This window comes from Balearica regulorum, chromosome 5, assembly GCF_011004875.1.
Source record: "Balearica regulorum gibbericeps isolate bBalReg1 chromosome 5, bBalReg1.pri, whole genome shotgun sequence".
Classification (NCBI taxonomy): domain Eukaryota; kingdom Metazoa; phylum Chordata; class Aves; order Gruiformes; family Gruidae; genus Balearica; species Balearica regulorum.
In genome coordinates, this window is record NC_046188.1 from 25,902,187 (window position 1) to 25,919,644 (window position 17,458).

At 42.1% G+C, this 17,458-nt stretch overlaps 1 protein-coding gene across 7 annotated transcripts in view; it reads right to left on the bottom strand.

The window, feature by feature from the left end:
* Positions 1-17,458, bottom strand: part of TTLL5 (tubulin tyrosine ligase like 5) — a 141,153-nt gene that overhangs the window by 104,332 nt on the left and 19,363 nt on the right. For all 7 annotated transcript variants that reach the window (XM_075753846.1, XM_075753848.1, XM_075753849.1 and 4 more), the window contains 3 exons: positions 11,025-11,126; positions 10,806-10,897; positions 8,627-8,734 (listed from right to left, as the gene is read on the bottom strand). In XM_075753846.1, coding sequence (XP_075609961.1) covers positions 8,627-8,734; positions 10,806-10,897; positions 11,025-11,126 — 302 coding nt within the window. The remainder of the gene's footprint in view (positions 1-8,626; positions 8,735-10,805; positions 10,898-11,024; positions 11,127-17,458) is intronic.

Genomic DNA, 17,458 nt, shown 5'->3' on the forward strand with positions numbered 1-17,458 from the left:
CTCTCTAGTTTGGAAAGAGTTGCAAGAAGGATGCTACACAAAAATGACTGTAAATCAGAAGTTGGCATTAATGCAATTCCCTCTTCCAGCATTAAGAAATACAGTTAATGATCATCAGGGCAACTTATGCACATTTTTTCAAAACACCGCAGAACAGGGTATTGGCAGAGAAGAAGGATTTCCATGGAATTAACCAGTTCCCTAGTGCCTGGAGTGCAAGCAGGAGAATTTCTTTGCCATGCTGCTTTCCTTGAATTCTGGCCTTGGCCTTTTGTCGCCTGCCTGACGTTGATGCTGGCTCCAGGCAGCTGGACTGCTTGACAAGATCTTCCTATGCATACAGCTGTGCAAGAGCTCATGTAGCTTATAACAGGAAGGTAATGAGCTGTGGGGGGGACTTGGAAGGGGAGGAATGGCAGCAGAGTGAGTATTGCCTGCTCACTTTTCTAGACTGTGTAGCCAGACATTGAGTGGGAAGCAAAACAGCACAGAATTAAGGAGTTGGTTCACTCCAAAGAAATGAGGCTGAATCTACATTTGGCTCTCTTGCTGCCCAGACGGGAAAGGCTGCAGTAGAGGGAAAAGGAGGAGGTGGGGATTATAAGTGTAAACATTAGCAAAGCATTTTGACCAGGAGAAACTTCTGATGATTTTAATACATTATTTCAAACTACAATCTCAGATTTGGTGAAGACCTGTGACTCTTACTGGCATAGCAAACTCCAGTGGCCAAGCAACCTCATGCCCGAGGCACAGAGGCAACAAGTGGGCCTGTGGCAACTGCTGGTCTGTGACCTCACAGCCCCAGTCAGGAAGTCAAGCATTTTGTTTTGACTAGCTGATGCTTCTTTTGCTGCTGGCCATTCCCTCCCTCTGCCCCTCAAAAGGGCCTTTGCTAGTATTTTGGCTCCTCTGACTTTGTCCTCCTCTCCTACACTTTTCTCCCTTCCAAACCACTTGCTCTTTAAACATCCCTCTTTCCCACCCAGTTACTCACTTATTCTGTCCACTTTTACAAATGCATATGGGAAGCCTCTTGACCTTAGCTAGCCCTGACCATGCTGCTGGTGCTTTACGTTCCTTTCTCTTGTGCCTACCTTGTTTATTAGGACAGTAAGCTCTTTGGGGTATCCCTGTTGACTCAATTCCATTGTTAAACATGGACATCTAATGCCATCTGCAATGCCTTAGGGCCTCCTAGGAAGACTCCACTGCTGCTCCATATCGTCACAAGTCTCATGTATTCTAGGTCATATCTACAACCCCTAGACATGTGTCTCTGCTACCTCAGGGCATCAATATCTATATCCTGGCAACAAAATCAAGCCTCACAGGTTCCAACATAGGGCTTAGCACAAAGGGGTTCTCAAGTCTGCCTGAGATACTAGGGCACAAACAGAAGATAAATTACCTCTGGTTTCAAGTATCCTAGAAATATTTCCTTGGCCCTCTTCCACATTTGGAAAATGCACTACCTAGAGTAAACACAGAAGAAGTATCCTTTTTGCTGTGAAACTTCACTATCATTTGTAAAAATAAATAAAATACATAGGCAGCACAAAGATGTAGAGTCATCTGAGCATAGCAAGATCAGAAGTATATCCTCTGCAGTTACCAACTTAAGCAAAACTGCCATTTCCCTCTGTAGAGAGAATAAAGAAAACAGAATGACTGAAAGAGAAACACATGCTTCAGGCTGTGGCTATGGTAGGTTTATGACAACCCACCTTGTACCACTAGTCTTATTAAGGGAAGAATAGAAGAAACTAAGATATCAAGTTTCCACAGTGCCTTCCCTTGCTACCTTCCTCTTGCTAAGACAATTCACAAAAACATGTTTCACCCTTGCAGTTTGCTGAAGAGACTGGAATTATATCAGGAGGTACCAGCTGTTGCCAAGACTCAGCAGGAACAGCCTGCCTCTCCCCTCCGACCCCCCATAGAGAAGTCACTGCTGACTGAGCTTCCCATCCTCCCAAGAGAAGGGCTAGCTTCAGACTAAAGTCTAACAGCAACAGTTCAGCCAGAGATTTCTTTGCTAATGTCATTATTTAAGATTAAGAGGAAGGCTAGAGACACGGTCTCAAGCTTTTTGGTTCTGGTAAACTACCATGTATTCCAAGTTTGGCTTATAATCCCATCAAAGACCGCACTGGCACTCCCTTCTAGAAAAATATCCCCAAAGAATGTGCTATTCTCTGTAAGTCTAGAAACTAAGTCACAAGTGATAGCCTGGTAGCACAAACAATGTTTTCATGATTTTGCATAGAATGAATAAACTCAATTCTTAGAGGGTTGCTGTAATTCTGGTCTTTGTTTTCAGTTTGTTCCCTAGGGAAAAAGAAGCAGCTTTACTGCAAAGTACATATTCTGCAACTGAATGGAGGCAACCTAAGGTTATGAAGGGATGCACATACACTAAAAAAAAAAAGCTGCATAGTATGCAACTCTTTTATTGCTTTTGCAATAAAACCTAATAGACTCATTTTAAGCAGGAGAATATGTACAGTCATTCTGAATGCAAGGAACTACACATGTGTCACTGAAATTCAAGTCTTCCCTTTTTCCTTCCTACTTTTTCTGTGTTTTATATAAAAGGTAACCTGCAGACCATACTTATAGACAACATGTATCAAGGAGCTTCAGTTAGAAAAGTTAACTGCTACAATTTCATCCAAAGCAGTAACCAGTCAGTGCAAGGAAGAAAAACTTCCTATAGTGATGGACATACTGCTTTGCTGATCATATTGCCAAATTTGAGGCTTCAGAGACTACATAGTATTTTGTAAATAAACTCCATCACTTTATCTAGTGATGGTACAGTACCTGCTTCAACTCTGGTAGAGCACATCTTAACGGCTATGGGGACATGAGCAAATCTACATCTTGGTGGCTATCACAGTCAGGTCCCAAATCATTCCTGTTACTCTATAAAAGGACAGCATGACAGTTTAGGCTTTGATAAGCAAAAGTTCACACTGCATCATATCAAATAATAGAATAGAAGCTTCTACTCTGGACACCAAAGGTTTTGGGGAAAGTACTGGTCCTGTAGTCTTGTGTGGGAATTTGCCTTGCACTCCAAATAAAACAGCTTAATTGTCTTTTTTAGAAAGCTTTATTTTAACAGACAAAGGCTTTATCTTCAGTGTTATTGCAGGAAAGCACCCAACAAGAAAGGACAGAATTATTCCACATGCTGGTGTTCTTGTCTACTTGGAGATGCAGCCTGCACCTGTCACAGAGTTTGTCATACTAGCTTGGCCAAATGTGTAAGTACCTCAGAGGCCCTTTCTCCACAACAGGTAATCAGAGGAAGTCCATAACTTAGAAGATGACTTCTCAACCTTTTTTCCTTCTACCAAAGCCTGAAGGACACTTAGTCATTCCCATTAAAAGTCTTCAGAAGTGGATTAAGTTCAGGGTGCCTACATAGAATATCTGAAATTGGAAGGGACCCATAAGGATTATCAAGTCCAACTCCCTGCTTCTCACAGGACTACTTAAAACTAAATCATGTGATCGTCCAGATGTTCCTTGAACTCTGACAGGGTTGGAGCCATGACCACTTGCTTGAGGAGCCTGTTCCAGTGACTGACCACCCTCTCAGTGAAGAGCCTTCTCCTAACATCCAATCTGAGCTTCCCTTGAGGCAGCTTCATTCCATTTCCTTGTGTCCTTTCACTGGTCACCAGAGAGGAGATCAGCACCTCCCCCTCTACTGCCCCCCTTGAGGAAGTTGTAGACTGCCATGAGGTCACTTCTCAGCCTTCTCTTCTCCAAGCTGAGTGACCTCAGCTGCTCCTCATAAGTCTTGCCCTCAATATCATTCACCATCTTGGTTGCTCTTCTACATAAACCACTACTTTCTTTGGTAAAGAGAAGATAACAGTTGGGCTCATCACCAAAATCAGACTGAGAATCATCCTTCTAGTCTAAAGTCAGAAAAGCTAATAAAGCCATCTTTAAGGCTAACATCAAAGAACAGGAGTCTTGGTGCAAACTGGGCTGCCTTTATAATCCTAATCTTACAGGATAAATAAATTATCACCCATGAAGGAGAAAGTTTTTCAACTCAATATGTGACATCATAGTAAACAAAGATTATTAACATCCCAGTAATGACCTTTGGACATCACTTAACTTCCCTTTTGTCACTGAGGAACAGAAGAGTAGATCTGCTGCTACTTGTTCTTCAACAAACTTAGGTGGCCAAATTAAGAAAATGTAGTAGCAGGTAGATCAAAATAAAAACCAGCTGACTCCATAGATACAGGGGTACATGAAGTAAAGGACAAAGAGAACAAGTTTCCTGACTTCATTAGCCCGAGTTCTTCTGATTTCAAGCTCTTAACTCCAACAACCTTAGCCCCAAGCAAACTAGGAGACAAGAATAACCTGGTGTTACTCACTTCCATGTTCTCATTTATCTGCTAAAGATCTTAATGTCACTACAAGAACCAATGCCAGTAGGAGATGGAATGAGAAGCCAGGGTTGATTCAGACTTTGGTAACACAAGTCCACTGATAAATTGACAATGCTGGTCATTTCTTTATGGCTGTTTTCGGAAGACTTAATTCATCCTCCCCAGCACCCTGAGAAAGAAAACTGGTGCTACCAAGCTGAGAAGAGCTTCCTAAAGAAACCAGAGAGCTTCTGCAGCAACAGGGACCCTGACTTTCAGGTGAGCTCTGGGTGCTAAATCAAGAACAATCAGTTAGGTACCATTTAGAGCTATGAAGTGCCAAGGAAAACAGTGCAGGGATAGACCCCTACTCCTACAGGAACTATCACTAGAAGACCTATCCATTGAACTCATTTTACCCTTCAGGCTCAGCTGACAGTTCTGTTAAATTCTGAAGATAATGTTTTATTACAAAACCTACCTTGGCACATTGGATCATCAAAAGACCTGTCCTGAAAGGTATGGGGCTCCTGAATCTGCTGGTAGACAGAGGACTAAGGACAACCTTTTTCAGATTCAAAATGGCATCTTTATGTACTGGCTTTAAAGCAAAGACTGAGAGAATGGATTAAGCTTTGAGGGGAAAAAAAAAAAAAAAAAAAAAAAGGTAAGCGTAGGGAATACCTGTTCTGCTTTTCCTTTACATGTCATCTATGAAACCAGAAAAAGGTATAGGATATGTGTATGGTATATCTATGGCTGACCTAAGTCTCTAAGCAGGGACTCACCTATACTCGTGTCAAGCAAGTCTGCACAGAAATTCCTTAAGAATCTCAAATTTTAGTGTCCCACAAAATTCATTATGGAGCAGCCCAACACTGTTCAATACTACAAAAGGCTACCATTCCCCCAAACAGGTCAACTGCTGCTACTAAGAGAATTAAATGCTCATGAAGAACAGCAACATAGATGGTTGAGAACTGGTGATTAGATAGAAATGAAGACTTTTTAAGCATTTAGCTCCAATTCAGCACCACTCAAGTAGTACAATAGTTTACTGTTTGCTCTGTACCATCTTCATGTAGATGTGATTAGAAGCATAAGCCTGACCAATTCAGCCTTAAGACACAAAAGCAGCTAAGCAGGAAACTCACTGCTTTGGAGGGATCAACATGCCTATTATCCTATCCTGCCCTGCCTTCTTGATTGCAAAAGAGCTCAACAGTGTCACCGCTGGGTTGACTAGAGCTGGGAATGAAACAGGGGACTTAAATCTGTTGCTTCTTCAGGCTCATGTTTCAGTGAGTATAGAAAATGGTGCTACACTGGATGCTGGCAAAAATACGTGCAACACCCTCTTGTCCTTCATTTCATCCCCTATTAAACCATCCTATAGAAAGATTTTTCAGACTGTCTGAAAGCAGGCCTCACTACCTTCTCTAGCCCATCCAGAAGTGCTTACTCCAGGAGGGAGAACAATGCAGTCTTTAATCAGCTTGGGCATATGTATCCCTATCGTACCTCCCACTCACACACTGAGATGCCATGTCCCTCAAAGTCAGTGCAAAATCTAGTTTCTCTTAAAGAAGGCTCCAGAGGCATCCAACAACTCATCTGATGACCAGCTTCAGGACAACACAGTAGTTCAGAGTCCTGCAGCATGCCCTCACCTGGAGCTATTGGTTAAGACATTTTTTACTTGCAGCTTAATTTTACATGAGGAATTATTAGCTAGTCATAAAGAAGAAAATAGAGGCTTGAGATCACATTATTAGTAACAATGCACGAACAAGGCTGCAACAAAATCATGTACTACTAAGACTACTTTCTGTGACGCACTTCAGAAGAACAAAACTACTGAGCATCCCATCTCTGAGAACTGATTATTACTAGAATGTAGTAAACAGCTCACATGACATGGCCAAAAGGGGACTCACTACAATCTCTCCAGAAACTGTCAGCAGGACTCCATTTTGACATTAGAAAAAGAACCATCCTGACCTACCACTCTCATTTCCTAGGCAAGCATGGGTATCTGGAACCATACAGACTGTCTCACCAGTCTTATTTTACGACATGAAGAAGCCATCAATAGAGTCTCTTCCCTTAAATCCAGAAAACAAGTAGATTACATAAAAAAAAACATTTACTTGGGAAAGGAATGAAGCACGACAGCAGTGCTAAGCTGTTAGAAAAATAAACTGGGCAACCTAATCTAGACAAATAAGTACTTGTGATTTAATTTTTAGCAAAGTGGTGGCAATTGTGCTAAAGTCCTATTCCCTAGAACAGCATTACAAAGACTAGAGGAGAATACACATTGTGTTAGTCATATTTTTCTAGAAGCTTTCCAAACGAGGCCTACCTCTGTATCAGAATGTCAGATACAGATTTCTGAAGTCTGAGATACTTTTCAAATGATTGGTCCTTTTCAGGACACACATGCAGTTTCATTGTTCACAACCCAGAATTAGGGAAAAAAAAAATAAAAAGGCTCTTGGGAACCTCTGCATGCTGCCTTGAAATCTTCATTCCCAGTTTTCTCCCTCATGTTAACAGCTATGAATTCAGCCATTCTGAACATTTCCAGCTAGAAAAACTGTCTTTTTTTACAATAGGGTTAAAAGTGGCACAACTAAAGAGTGTCAGAGCAAGACTCATGGATGAAGAATGAGCCATACAGCATGACAAGGGCAGTTCAAATCCTTGGGACAAGGACCACCACTTAATTGTGGGGGAAGGTGGCAGAAAGTACTGAGCTCTGGAAATGCCTCAGGCTCCCTAGGGAAGCAGCATGGCTCCTACTTAAGCTCCCTTTCCTGGGAAGCTCTTAATTTATGTTTACACTGAAACAAATGGAACAAAACAGTTTATTTGTGGGGGAGCATCTGAGAGGGTGGTTAGTGCAGCCCTGGGGAAGCAGCAGGAAGTGGGATAACCTCAGAGCCAGGCCCAGCAAAAAGTACATGAGGAACATTAGTTTCCACATACACAGCTCAGAGGAATCTAGAGACACAACTAAAGGAGGAAAAGGGAAATGCAGAAAGAGGCAGTTAAAGGTTTTTTAGTGTGTTTTTTAATCCGGTTGTTGATATTTCTAGAGTAGCTGATAAACTGCTACTTCACTAAAACTATTACCTAACTCAAATTCCCATGTACACCAAGGTTCTCCAACTTTCAACAAAGGCACCAGTCAGGAGAAGCTAAGGCCAGAGAGGGTAGTTAGCTTGGCAGGTAATGAAACAACATATTAGCCATCGCTTCTCCTTGATTCTTGACTGTCACATTACCCCCGAATATCCAAAGATGACAGCATTTATGTTGAGTGTTGAAAGCTGCAGAATTGTTAATACCCAAGTGCAATGCAAGGACCACACAAATGGATTTATATTTAAACTATCTGTGACAGGTAAATCCCAATACCTAAACACAGGATAGCTTAAGCCAAGCTTGGTCTTTGGTTTAAGCACTGACTGAGACTTATTCTAGACTCATTTCCCCTTCCCCAAGACTCCATCTTTGTGCACGTATCCACATGAGCAAAGGGCAGCTAAGAGCAGGAGGAGGCCTCTTTAGGGAAGGCTGGGAAGCAGCCACTGGAAAGCAGGAGAAGGCACACTGTGGTACCAGCCGCTGCTTTCTGGACCTTGTCCCAGCATCTGCTGCCAGCGAGTTCTCAAATCCCTTTGCCAGCACATAGTTCTGCATCCAGCTTCTGCCAGAAATAAACTTTGACGCCACCATGCGGTACTCTCTTACAAGCACAAGCCCAGACATTACCACCACCATCATTCCAGGCACTGCATTACACGTTTCTCCCTAGTCCTCAGATGCACACAGGGCAATAATTCAGAACTACATTGGGCTAGATAGTTCAACAGAAAATATTAAATGCTCTAAAGGGATGTTTAATCATCCACAGCCATCCTTTGCAAGGGCACTAGTGGGTCAGTAACTTCAACTTTCCAGCACTACCCCAGATCCCTTTCAAGTCCCTTTTCGTCATCCCATTTTCTAGCATGAGATCCTGATGAACAACAGTGGCACAGGGGCAACTGTGATTCAGTGTCCCCTCTCCTCACAGAGGGCTATACCAAGACAAAAAACAGTATCCAGCTTCCTTTGCAACAGGGAATGCACATTTCTTTGTAGCATCAGAAAGCTGGAAGTTTCATACAGTACACAAAAGCCAATAAACAAAGATGCCCCCAGTGCCTTACCAAAGCAGCTGCCACGATGTGAAAGAAAAGTTTTACAAGCTGTGGCAATGGCCAGCTCAGCAGAAACTACAGTCTTGATAATCAGGTCCTCCACATTGGCCATCAGCGCTGCAAGGAGGGGGAAGAGGGGAAAAAAAAAAAAAAAAAGGAAAAAGTAGATTGTGAAGTAGCACACAGTATCTATAAAAGCATGACAATATGCATATGGACAGATACCTTTGTGAATCAAAGCGCATGAGAGCTTATGGATGACAAAGCAATGATTTTGGGAAATCCATGCAAGCGTAAGTATATAGATACATGCGTTAAGTATCCTAGTGCAAAAATACTGACAAATGAGAATGATAAAAGTGAGTACATGTACGGTGCAAGTAAGTAGAAACATGTGGCAAGCACATCAGCACAAGTCAGCTGGAGTCTGATCATTGCCCACTCAGAGTATTTGGAAGGATTAAAGAGTGCGTTAGTGAGATAAGCCCTTAAACTACAGAGAATAAGCCATAGCCGCTGAGATACAAAAATTTTTCTTGTGGACTTTTAAGAGATAACTGTTCTGTGATGTTGCACCTTCCTCTAAAGCAGCTGTTCCCATACCATGATTCACAAATCATTTCAAAATTATATGACTGGTGACAGCTCCCAGTCCTGCTGACCTACAGATAATCTCCAGTTTCAGTAAGGAAGCTCTCTCCAGCTCCTGTATGAGCCAGTTAACAGAGCTCAGGAACAGGAATCTGAGCTGACTGAGGCAATAAAAGATGCACATTAGATGTAGACATGGATTCTACACTGGGCTTGGGATGAGTCATGCAATAGACAGAACACCACACTTAGTTTTGAGGACAAGCAATAGGGAAGTGAGAGGAGGAGGGAATGAATGAACACTAGTCCTAGTCTAAAAAGCTAGTAGAGATGATAGGACAGCCTTCCCCACCCCTCAAAGGAAGCACAAGCAAACATGCAAGACCTCCAGCAAACCCACAGAGACATTTGGTAATCCCTGTCCCAAAGAACATCTAGTACAAACCACTTGACTAGAGAGCTCAATTTAGGCCTACAATTACTATTTCTCATGTTCAGATGATGCCGTGCAGGGACCTGAATAATTACAGAGGAGCATGCAAGCAAATTCAAATGTGAACTTCTGTGCCAAAAGACAACTAAGTGGAAGCAACACAGCATGGGAATGTCTAAGTGCACATAAACATCCCAGAGCACAAATGTCTTGCCAGCAGAGACAAGGCCAGCACTTTTCAGCCAGCATTCTGCCTCCCTATAACTAGGACCAAATGCATCAGAGAAAGGTGCAAGAAGCCTTGTAATGGATAGTTAGAGAAACCTGCTTGCATTGCTCAGCAGTTTACTCGATAATTAAGAGCGTACGTTTTATACTTTAGGTTGGGGTGTGGAAATCTATCAATATAAATAACAGGTTACCGAAAACATATGGTGCAAGTGACTGGACAGCCATGCACGCATATGATGGGGAGAAAGTCTACTTCCACCTGAAAGCCAGATTCAAACCCCTTCCTCCAACATCTAAGTGTTCCCTGGCAACATGTGGAATATGGGCATGGCTGCTTTCAGTAGTGTTAATGATGCCTCAGTATCACAGGTAATTTATCCCTTAAAGGATATACCTGGATTCTGCTCTGCAGATGTATTTACTCCCAGCAGACCTGGCAAAGGTGTGGAAGAGGGAGCTATTTTATATGAAACACAGACTGAAATGAAAACACCCAGCAAAAACCTGAGCCATGGAAAGATGACACCACATCCAAGAGTCATTCAAACTGGCACAGTTCTCCAGAGGTTGGTCACTCATCAGACTGAACAGGCCATGGGAGCAGTAGAGGGAGGGAAGCTTTTAGAAGGAATGGAATGACCTTAAGAAACGGGAAATGTAGGTAAAATATTAAGAAACACACCCTGAGAAAGTCTCAGAATATTATTTGCAAAAGGGAGGGGGTAGGCCTCATCTCTGGGGATAGGACTCATCTCTGGGGATAGAGAATAAATGCACAGCTCTAGTGAGTAAGCTGTAAGAAACAATGCTTCCCTCCACCCTGCTATGGTGCTAAATGGGACTCAGTGGGGCTCTTCCCTGACTTCTTAGGATTCGCACTAGTGAGATGATTAAGATCCAACAAAGGAATAAAAGAACAAGATCTGTACTGACCTGCAGTATCTCTCCCCTCTTGTTTTAAGTACCTCAGCATTGCACTCATGCTCCACTTGTTTCCATAATCCTCTACTTCAGGATCATCACAGCTAAAAATAAATGAAAGAAGCAAGTTGACACCACTGGCCTACCTCTATGGACTTGCACCAGCCTTATACCAACTTAGGTAAAATGACCCAACCTCTAGAGATCAAGTTCCATTTTCCAGCCAAGTACCTGACATAATCTCCACTCTTCTTGTTGACACTGTAGTTGGTTAGATGCATGAACTGGTTTTTAATGTTCTTGGATGTCTGGTCATACCGTACTGTTGCAAACCTGTAAAGAGGGATAAAGATTCACAGTATTTCTTGAACAAGTGACATGCTTACTAAATATGACCTACTACACAACATGTTGAATGGTCACTCAACAGCAGCTAGGGAGAGAATGCACGTAATGAGACTTCACCAAATCCAACTTCTCCTCACGAAAAATATGGTTTATTCTCAAGGGTGACATTCAAGTGCATTTAGTCGCTTTTTTCAGTGTCCTGGAGCAGGAAGCTCCATTTGTTCTCCTGGGATTTTTCACAGCCTAACAGCATGCCTGGCACATTTTTTCCTTGACTGCTTAGATTTCTGGTCGTTGGGCATTCTGGCCAAATAGGCCACTTCGCTTTAGACAGTCAGTGTCACAGTCCCTTCAATTTCACAATAGGCCCTACCATGAGTACGTAAGATCCACTGGTGCTGGGAAACACACACATTCAGAGCAATCATACTACATATGCATACCACAGTCAACATTTCCTAAAGTCTCAGACAAGCACAGCTCAGTTCTTGTGTACTCCAAGGATGCCTTAGGAAAGGCTGAGAGTGGGAACAGATATCTGCCACCAACTACACAGCCTCCAACTGCCAATCCTCTTTCTCAAGAGGCATCCAGGAAACCAAGCACGACCTGCAGGCCAGACCAATTTGTCCAATAAGGCAGCATCTGCTCCAGGGTGCTGTCATTCTCAGGGACCACACAACTCTTCCGTATCTCAAAGAGGTAACCTAGCTGTGTACAAGGAAAGGGACTGTAGAGAAGATCACAATCAGGAGCTAAACACTGCTACAAACTTATCTAGTCTCCATAAGGACTCTGTTACAGCCAAAAATATCACAGTTAAATCAGCCTGTTTATTATGGAAACAGTGGTAACCTCCTGATTAAAAGGCATTACCTGTACTGTAACCACACACCCCATCACCATTCCCTTAGCCATACGCTACCATCATGTAGCCATACGCTACCATCACTACCATGATGTTTGTGTTGAAATGAATCAAAGAATTGATTCAACTGAAAAACAGCCCAGGATTTTGGTTTGTAACATGTTTGATGCCTTTTTTTTTTTTATTTTGTGTTGAGGGGGAGGCAGGGGGAACAGAAAGAGAGAGAGAAGGGTGCAAAAGGACAAAGTAGATCAGCTCCCGGATCCAGCTACAAAGTTGTAACTTGATAAGCTTTGTTTTCCTCCCCTTTCCAGTGGCCACTCAGACTTAAGCTATCCATACTCTCTTTCCTCAGCTATCCACCTTCATTTTACCTGCACAATACCAGCATAGGAGTGCCTGTCCTGCACAGCAAGCCATCTAAAACCAGCCTTTTTTGCTAAGCTATTTATCAAATCAGATCAGTTCACTGCATGGGTACAGAAATTCTTGTGGTGATACAATACAATGGACACCACAAGCCCCTGAATGAGCATAGGAATACAGGACAAAATTGCACTGAAGCAATTTAAATAGTAATCTTATCAATAGCACACCTCTAAGAAGTTGAATGAATGCTGAAACAATGTAAGCTTCTGGGGGAGGGGAAGGAGCTTCCTGCAACCAACTGCTAGTACAGGTGCCCATGCTATCCCTCTATTCCAGTCTTCCCTGTGCAGCCAGAGGGGAACTGATCATATACCTGTGCCAGAAAAGGAAAGGGTCAACACAAGAATGGGAACAGCAGCCAGGAAGAGTGCATGGTTGTTTCTCTTGATAGCCATGCCAATTCAAAGTGTTTAAAAGGACATCTTGTGCAACAGTTGCTTTCTAAAGGTGTAGTTGCATGATCAGCCTTTGTCAGTTTAAGGATGCACTGCAGCTCATCACCTGCTCGGTTGCACACTCCAACGACTCTACTTGATCTGCTCCACAAATTACATAGCCACAAGCCGGACAGATCACTTCACAGATCTGACTGAACAGCCACTTGAGCAAATACAGAAAGATATAAATTAACTTTCAATCAGATGCAGGTACCTCTTTCAGACATAACGAAGGAGAGTGTTAGGATGCAGAGTCAGGACAGGAGGAGGGCAGTGCCTCCATTTTAGGAGCAAGCCACAAAACAACTGGAAAAAAAAAAACCCCAAAACATTAAGCAGAGAATACTACTATTTGTGGCAACATTTGCCAAATTCTACATCCAGACAAGAACACATCATCAGGTTAAATATAATGTAATAGAAGAGTTCCAGTTGGAAGGGACCTAGAATAATCATCTAGTCCAGCTGCAATCATTTCCTTATTCTGCATATAATCAATTCCTGTTTCAATATATTTTAGGCCTCAGACTTTGCAGAAAAATAAATAAAAGATTGAGGGCAGAATACAGAGCATCTGGTTGGCAGAGTGACCAGTATGAGCCACTGGTAACCAATACAGCTCATAAGAGCAAGCATGTTCTAGGTCAAAAAACAAAACAAAAATCAACAAGAGAAAAAACACCTTCTTCACTCTGACCATCCATCCTCCTATACTGCAATAGCTTAAGATGCCAGTGTCCCAAGAGAGATAAAGGGGCGTAAGAAAGGGTAGAGGGAAAGTCAGACATATGCTATCCCAAGAAACCCTGGCAAGAGGGAAAGAAAGTACCAAGGAGAGCAGGGTTAGTTGCAAGAAAAGGCAAGTAGATTTGGGTGAAGCCTCGAGGCAGGAAAAGGAGGCAGTGCTCAGGAAAAATGGAATAGGGAGAGAGTGAGAAGAATTTCAGGAGCATCTGGCTGTCCAATGAAGTTAGTGTCCAGAAAAGAATGCATCCCAAATTTGCTTTATTAACAGTCATCTCTCTTCATCCTTCCCCTATTATTTTCTGTAGTTTAGAAGAAGCAGAACTATACAAGGACATCTAACAAGCTACACACACACACAAAAAAATTCCTTCCTTTAGAAAGAACGGCCAAAAAAAAAATCTCATTTCTCAGTGAAAATGAAGCCACTACTGCCCTCACTTGGTAGCCATTTTGAGAAATACCTCTCTCCCCACAAGAGCTATACCAGGAAATCCATGAAGATGCTCATCAGGTTAAATCTATCCTTAAGTACACAGGTGGGAGCAGGAAAAAAGACAAAAAACTCTGATGTAACTAACTTTAAGTGGCAAGGTTAAAAAAGTGAAAAAGATTTTGCACCATATTTTTCTGAGCTTTAACTACATATGAAGCCAGAACAGCTGGCAACAGAAAAAAGTTTGGAAGTTTGGATCCCCTTTCCACATATTTCCACAGCTTAAAAGTATTTGAATTTCTTTTCAGTTTAACTGTAAGTTTCCTGGATTTAGCACTTCTGTTCTGAAAATAGTGACAACAGCTCTATCATATATTTTGTTCTTAATTATGATTTCATCATCTCCACCTCAATCATTTATTGCCAACACACTGAAAGCATTTGTTGATAATATGCTTTTAGCCAGATCCTGGAAGATACTGAGCACAAGCAACAAGAGCTATTTCAAACTCATGGCTCCCTCAATAGTTTGAAGCAGAGGACAATTAGGTTCACCATGCTTATCAGCTTCTTATTTTTAATTATGCACATAATCAGAAATACGAACATATGAACCCCTGGCAAACATAGACAATACTTCTAAACAACAGTATTTCTTTACCTTGCAAATCCTTGCATTAGCTTCCTTCTACAAAGATAGTCCTTAATAATTAGGTGGTCTGAGCTCCATGCCCATAGAATTTACATTTCCATGGGAACTGATTATTCAGAAGGGATTTCAATGTGTTTTAGAGCTCTCAGTACACAAACTTGCTCTTCTACTAGGATGCTGTCATCTTAAGGGATATCATGGGCCAGTTCAGCAATGCATCAAAAAAATTACAAAACATTAAATGACTCAAATCTACTATCAAAAAAACCCTAAACTTTAAACAACAGAATGAAGTGCCAGCTTAATACATTCTCCAAGAGCTGGTCTGACAGCCTTACTAGCCTCATGCTAAGTGCAAGTCTGCAAATGGAAAATCCAAGTTATTTCTAGAGCCTCTATCAATAGCCTCTGGATGTTAGAACAGCAATAGATCACAAGTATAACCCTGCAACAGCCCACATCCTTTGTGCTTGCTTGCGATGGAAGAGCATTACTACCACTGAAATACCAGTCACAATTACCTTTGGTACTCTATAGTTCTACAGTTTTTCATACTATACTTCACTGTATCTTTCTTCCACTGTAGTAACAAGGCTACTCATCCACACACTTGTTCTCTCCAGGAAAGAGAAGAGACTTGCATGCTACAGAATGTCTTGCTTGAACAGAAGTTTACAGGTTATTTTTAGAGACGCCAAGCGCACAGGAACAGGCCTTACAGTAAGAGTGGAAAGGAAGAAAAAACTTAAATGCTTGTAAAAGTCTTCTAGGTGTTAATCTGATATTAGAATAAACTCTTGAGAAATCTTAAAATCTTTGAGACGATGATTTAATTTCAGAGTCCAACTCTTTTCCAACTTCATTTCCGGGCCCTGCTCTTTTCCAATTTTTGGACCCTGCTCTTTTCCAATTTCTGTCCACTTCGAAGAATAGAATATTTGTCACCTAAAAGATAAGGGCCAAGATCCTAAAAGTAATTTAGAAACTATATGGTAAGGTGACACAGAAAATAAAGGGTGAGCCTGGTGTTTTCCCAGTAACACAATTTACCACGAGCACATGCTGCAACATTCTGCACGAGCTATTTTCCTAAGCACTAAAGGCTTCTTGCCCAGGTATCTCATATTGCTATAACCCAGCCAAAGAGTGATGAAGGCACAAATAACTGAGGCCAGGTCAACATCTGCCAGGATAGCACTGTTTCCTAGCCAAAGCATTACTCGTGGATGCTGCTATGTGGGCGCCTGCAATCAGCCAGGAATCCAAGAGTACTCCTAAACTGGAGGCTGGACTGTCCACACGCGGAGGTGCATCTTCAGCCAAAGGAGATTATTTTATCAAGTGAAACTCTTCAAAATGCTATCTTCTGCTTACTAACACCACCTCTTTCTTGCTTTGCTTCAAGCAACTCTTATTTTCCCCTACTGTGATCTGATCCTGTCCAAGTTCTGGACTATTTCATAGGCTTTGCAATGCAGAGACCCAACACACTTAACACTACTGTGTATTACTGGTAGTTAAGTTTGTGTGGTCTGAATGGTTCAACAACTTTGAATTCTTACACAGAATTTTCCTGTACAACTTGTCAAGTGGAAAGAAAAAAAAAAATCTAGGAACAGGTGAAATTTTCTACTTTGGTGCATTCTTTCGATCCTACCTCATCTAAACCAGCAGTAGTTCTTGTTAGCAATGTGAAATATTATAGAGGTAATCAAGAAAGGAATGGATGTCTGTTCTGTATCCACCATCAGAAGGACACCAACTCTGTTTTGACTTGAATTCAGATTTGCTTTCTCCATAATGCAGGTTCTAACCACAAGTTTTCAAAGTTGAATTTCTCTTGTGTTGACTGAACTTCACAAGCCAATGCACTTTGGGGGGATTGAGGGAGTGACAGGCAGAGGATGCAGGAGGAATGGCCCCCTATCACAGCATTAACCTGGGTCACCTCTGTGATATGTATCACACAAAGATAATATAGCTCACAGCAGCAAGGACATAGAAAGCACCTTCCCCTGCCTTGATGTTATGTACTGCTTGTATTCACTGTCTAAATTGAACAACGAGTGATCTCAAAGATAATCACTTTCATTAACTTGTTTCCCTGGCCTTACTGCACTCTCATTCTCTAAAAGATCCTCCCCTTCTAATGAATCTTGTCCTTTTAAAACCTGAGGAAAGGCATAAGCTAAGAAAATTAAGACACCTACTAATATGATATACAAAAGATTAGATTCCAAAAGCCTCTAAACAGAAATGTGGAAGACTTTTTACCCCAAAACTACAGCTGGAAATAGGACAGGTTAAACCTACATTGACTGCGCACTGTTTAGTTTCACACAAACTGCTGCCAGCAATACAGCCTCCCAGGCAGAAGTAGGATCAATTGTATTGTGAACAGCCCTGGCAGCATCCCTCCCTTTAGCTGCAGCTTCTCTTTCCTCAGCAGGACAGAGGAGGTGCTCTTCATTTCTGAATTTGAAACTCAGGATAGAGAGGTGACACTTGTACATTCAATCATTCTGACACACCTGCCCATGTCTCAGCTGGTCACAGCCAAGTCACAGAGGCGCACACCAGCTCAGATGAAGGCAACAACCAACTCCCTTTACCAGCAACTACACACTGCTACAGAGCTCACCTTCACCAACAGCACACTTGCTTTCCCTCTGGCTGCACTTTCTCTTGGATCAGAGCGGGGGAAAGAGCAAGCAAAAGCAAGCAGTAGGGTGGCAATAGCAGCAGCAGGAA